This window comes from Colletes latitarsis, chromosome 14, assembly GCF_051014445.1.
Source record: "Colletes latitarsis isolate SP2378_abdomen chromosome 14, iyColLati1, whole genome shotgun sequence".
NCBI classification, from domain to species: Eukaryota; Metazoa; Arthropoda; class Insecta; order Hymenoptera; family Colletidae; genus Colletes; species Colletes latitarsis.
The window spans coordinates 10253952-10259397 of record NC_135147.1 but is presented as its reverse complement, the minus strand read 5'-3'; the positions used below and the strand labels follow the sequence as shown (position 1 = coordinate 10259397).

Genomic DNA, 5446 nt, shown 5'->3' with positions numbered 1-5446 from the left:
TTTACTCTTAATTACAATAGATAGAAGAAAATAATTTTCTAATTTGTCGATGGAGACTTCGTTAAAAAGTAATTATTAACGTTTAAAGTTCCGTCGGTACTGAATTTTTTTCTCGAAAATGCGCAAGATTTTGGGGGTATGTCTATTCCACCAAAAATAATTGTAATTGACCCCCGCAACCGCAAATAATTTTTCCAGAACGATTTGAGACCTTTTATTTTGGCCGAAAAATTTAGGCACCTACCTACCTACCTACCTACCTACCTATCCCCTGTTGATTTTTCTTAAAAATTCGTTTTTGATTTTTAATAATTTCGCTTGACGTCCTACAGAAAAGTTGTTTAATACTTTTTTGTAGGTACCTATGGGCTCTACTTGAGAAAAAAGTTTCATTGAAATATATTCACTGTTATAGGAGTTATGGCTATATAAGTTGAAAATTGGACCATTTTTATGGGGGTTTTCTAACATTACGGGGCCAAGGAACAACCTTTCCAATATTTTTATAATTGTTACATATTCTACACTAAAATACGCGGCGTTTGGCTTTTTTAACATTAAAATCGTCCAATCCGTTCGGAAGTTATGGTGTTTTAAAGATTCAAACATAAAATTTACGGGAAGCATTTTTCGCCTGAAATTATATTTTCGGTAAGGAATTTTTTTCTCGAAAATGGTTACGATTTCGAGGGTATGTCTATCGACCAAAAATTATTATAATTGGTCCCTGCAATCAGAAATAATTTTTTTAGAACGATTTAAAATTTTTTAATTTTCTTGAAAAATTTCACACCTTCTCGAATTTTTTTCTCCAAACTGGGTAGGATTTCCGGGGTATATCTATTCATCAAAAATGATTATAATCGACCCTTGCAATCTGTATAATAAAACTCAAATGCTGTTCGTTGGTCACGACATCACGGGAGAACGGCTGAACCGATCTGGCTAATTTTTTTTTTTAAATGTTCGTTGTAGTCCGAATCAGGTTTTTAAAAGTTGCTCGGAAACATGGAAATTCGGGAAGAGATGAGACTACCCACACCGCAACCGCCGCGAGAGGGCCACGACGGCGTCACCTACCGCGGCCACCGCCAGATGCACAAGTTTCTCGCATGTAAGGTGTGTGCGGGCGGTATTAATATGCGTCGCGGACGCGGATATTCACCATTATTGGCTCATATTGACCTTATGGTATCATTTGCTAAACCTACCCATCCTGTTGTCCTCGCCCTCTTGTGTACTCTGTTGGTTTCCGACAAAATTCCAATATTATTCTTATTTTTATTTTACTTTATTGTGTTGCAATCGATAAAATTTGTTTAGAATTGATTATATTGACCATACATTGTGTCGCAATCAACTAAATTTCTTTTGAAGTGGTTCCAAGGTCAACGCCAGCCGATGAACTGAATGCATGTTTGAAGTCGTCCGTTTTGTGGAAATACGTAATGACCATCCAATTAAGTATGAACATGCGAGTCAAGTTACTGAATGACCAATTTGGAGAAGTATTTTCAAACCAATTGCTGGACATTGGCAATGGCAAAATCCCCGTTGACATTTCGACTGCCTGCATTCAATTCCCCGTCAATTTTTGCAAGTTCACTATATTAGCTGCGAAAAACATTGATGTCGACAAATTGAATATCACGATTCAAACTGAAATTGCTGGCGACTTGATGACGTACAAATCGGTCGATTCCGTTACTAGCCAAGATGATGTCGTGAACTATCCAACCGAATTTTTAAACTCGCTGGAATTGCCCGGATTGCCGCCGCATAATCTCCAATTGAAAGTCGGATCGGTAATCATGATGTTGCGAAGTATCAATCAACCACGTCTTTGTAATGACACTCGGCTTGCGGTGAAGAAACTGATGAACAACGTCATCGAAGCAACAATTCTTACAGGAAAGTACAAAGGAGAAGACGTTTCGATACCACGCATCCCAATTATTCCGATCGACATGCCATTCGACTTTAAACGCTTGCAATTTCCGGTGCGGCTTGCATTCGCAATGACAATAAACAAATCACAAGGGCAGGCATTGAGTGTTTGCGGCATTAATCTTGAAAATCCATGCTTCTCGCATGGTCAATTGTATGTCGCCTGTCCCCGCGTTGGAAAACCATCAGCTTTGTTTGTCTATGCGGCAGAAAACAAAACAAAAAACGTAGTGTATCATAAAGCATTGCAATGAAAAAATGGTGACATAGCAGAAAACCAATTGAAACAAAACATTTCTTTGTTTTGATTGTTTACTTTAACATCGATCTTGCAATAGAAATCGAAATGTAAGTAAAACACCTCGAGATTTATTGTGATTTTAAAGTTAATACAAGGAAATAAATCATTTGGTTGACATGAAATTCTGTCCATGCGAAAGTCCAGTCGTTCAAAAGTTGTGATGTCACTGGTGCGCGCATTGTGCGCCGCCCGTAAGGGCGACCCGCCCGGAGGATCTAGCAGCGAGGGCGTGCCGAAGGCACGCCACGAGTACTATTATACAGGGTGTCCCGTAAATAGTGTAAGAGCCGGAAATGTGGGGTAGCTGAGACGATTCTGAACAACAATTTCCTTTGCAAAAATGTCTGATGGAGCTTCGTTTTTGAATTATTAACGAAAAACACTGACGAATCACGGCGCTTGCCTGCCGCGCGCTCAGGGCCGTCCGAACTAAGAGAGCCACCGTGTCGGGTAGGTAGCAAGATGTGCATCGGAGATACGTCGAGGAACGAACACAAATAATTAAAAATACTACCACCGCAACTGTTACCTCTGCGGATTGGATAAATCAGCCAGCTAAATCAAATTTATTAATTATTTGTATTCGCTGTTTCCAAGGAAGAAGGAATAAAATGTGGGAAGATGCTCTCGGAATTTTTAGGAAATTAATTCTTCGCACCTGAGTAACGCTTCTCGCCAGAGTATGTTAAAATTAAAATAAGAATTATTTTCAGAAAATTAAAATAAATACGGTAAGAACCATTTGTAATCGTTTGTTATTAAAAACTGTACTGGAAAAGCAGACTGGATTTGTGCATACCGAAACATTCCTCGAATGCAAAGGCTTTAATAGAGAAATAATTGAAATTCGACTTACCCATTTACTAGCAAGTTGCTCTGCTGCGCCGACAATAAGGCCCGGTTAGTGCACTCCTGTCGATCACGGAAAGGTCGAAGACCCCAATAAAAATCAGCTGATGGGACGGCCCGGTCACTGCACCCGCTTCTTACCCCGAAAATGTAAAAGTGAAAAGTGCTAGTGACTGTGCTGTGAAGTGTTTTCGGGGTAAGAAGCGAGTGCAGTGACCGGGCCGTCCCATCAGCTGATTTTTATTGGGGTCTTCGACCTTTCCATGATTGACAGGGGTGCACTAACCGGCTCTATTGCAACTTGCAAGTAAATGGGTAAGGCGAATTTCAATTAATTCTCTATTAACCCCTTGCATGCGAAGAATGTTTCGGTACGCACAAATCCAGCCTGCTTTTCCAGTACAGTTTTTAATAACAAACGATTACAAATGGTTCTTACCGTATTTATTTTAATTTTCTGAAAATAATTCTTATTTTAATTTTAACACATACTGGCGAGAAGCGTCATTCAGGTGCGAAGAATTAATTTCCTAAAAATTCCGAGAGCATCTTCCCACATTTTATTCCTTCTTCCTTGGAAACAGCGAATATAAATAATTAATAAATTCGATTTAGCTGGCTGATTTATCCAATCCGCAGAGGTAACAGTTGCAGTGGTAGTATTTTTAATTATTTGTATTCGTTCCTCGACGTATCTCCGATGCACATCTTGCTACCTACCCGACACGGTGGCTCTCTTAGTTCGGACGGCCCTGAGCGCGCGGCAGGCAAGCGCCGTGATTCGTCAGTGTTTTTCGTTAATAATTCAAAAACGAAGCTCCATCAGACATTTTTGCAAAGGAAATTGTTGTTCAGAATCGTCTCAGCTACCCCACATTTCCGGCTCTTACACTATTTACGGGACACCCTGTATAAAGAGAGAGCCGATTTTTATGTTCGCGTGCAACTCAAGACCTATTGAGCCGATCTTTCTCAAATTTTGACACGTTATGCCTGCATACTCTAGGACGGACATAGGCTATGTAGCATGTCTCAGAAGCGCGTTATTAACATATAATTTATATGCAAAGATTTCATGTGTACGACTGTTTGGCAGACCACGTGACTCCTGTATACGACAGTCAACTTGCACGCGCATGCGCATATTCGGCCCGCGCGATACCTCGCTCGTAGCAGTACCGCGTTGTTACCGCCAGGTGGCGAAGCTTCTCGAGCGCTTCCTCGCGAGAGAAATCATAAATTGCTTTTGCAAATTTATCTACAGTCTCTTTTGAAGTCTGTTTTGATTTTGATGTTACTATGCCACGAATGCGATCAAACTTATCAAGATTATCCGTTTCTGCTCGACGTATCAAACCTACACGCCGAGCAACGCGGAATGTTGTTAATCATGGGCTCATAAAAGTAAAAATTACCGTAAGGTTTGCTTTCAAATATGATCCAGGAATTGACTATCTTAATTTACGAGAAGTTAAAGTAGGAGCGATGGATCATACTTGCCGCAATTACTTAGCCAAAAAATGGAACGAAAAAGCGCCTGGTATCTGTTGTGTAACGCTACCATCTCGGGCGCAGCCCAGATGGGGCATGCTAGTGGGAAATAATTTTTTTAGAACGATTTGAAAAATTTTTTTTTCCGCCGAGAAATTTTACCACCTACCCGAATTTTTTTCTCGAAGGAGGGTAGGATTTTCGGGATATGTGTATTCATACAAAATGATTGTAATTGACCCCCGCAAACGAAAATAATTTTTCCAAAACCATTTAAAATTTTTTAATTTAATTGTTCATATTTTTTTAACGAAGCCTCCATCAACAAATTGGTATTTTTGATTTTCGTCTTATTTTGGCCTCTAGAATCTTCCATTAAAATTTTTCCCAGGGGTGGCCGAACACCCTGTATACATATAAAAATTAAATTGCTTATGTAGAATTAAAAAAAAATAATGAACGAAACCGGGTTTAATTGACAGCTTTAGTGTGGTACCACATTACTACGTGATTCAAACCCGAAAAAACACAAGATCTAGCCAACAAGTATAGGAAAAAAGCAAAATCATGAGCCAGTTGGGGGCATAACCCAGACCTAACCCAGACCTAACCGGTGTTATCCTCTAAAATATTGATCGAAACCAGGTTTAATTGACTGCTTCAGTGTGGTACCACATTACAACGTGATTCAAACAGGAAAACCGCCAGTATCTGGCCAACAAGTATGCGAAAAAGGTAAAATCATGAGCCAGATGCGGGTATCACACAGACCTAATCCAGACCTAACCGTTGTTATCCTCTAAAATATTGATCGAAACCAGGTTTAATTGACTGTTTCAATGTAGTACCACATTACTG

The 5446-nt window shown here is 39.8% G+C and overlaps 1 protein-coding gene across 1 annotated transcript; it reads left to right on the top strand.

Moving 5' to 3' along the window:
- Positions 1-1448: 1448 nt before the first annotated feature.
- Positions 1449-2201, top strand: LOC143350247 (ATP-dependent DNA helicase Pif1-like). Its single transcript, XM_076782203.1, has one exon. The coding sequence runs from the start codon at positions 1449-1451 to the stop codon at positions 2199-2201; it is 753 nt and encodes a 250-aa protein (XP_076638318.1).
- The last annotated feature ends 3245 nt before the right edge of the window (positions 2202-5446 follow it).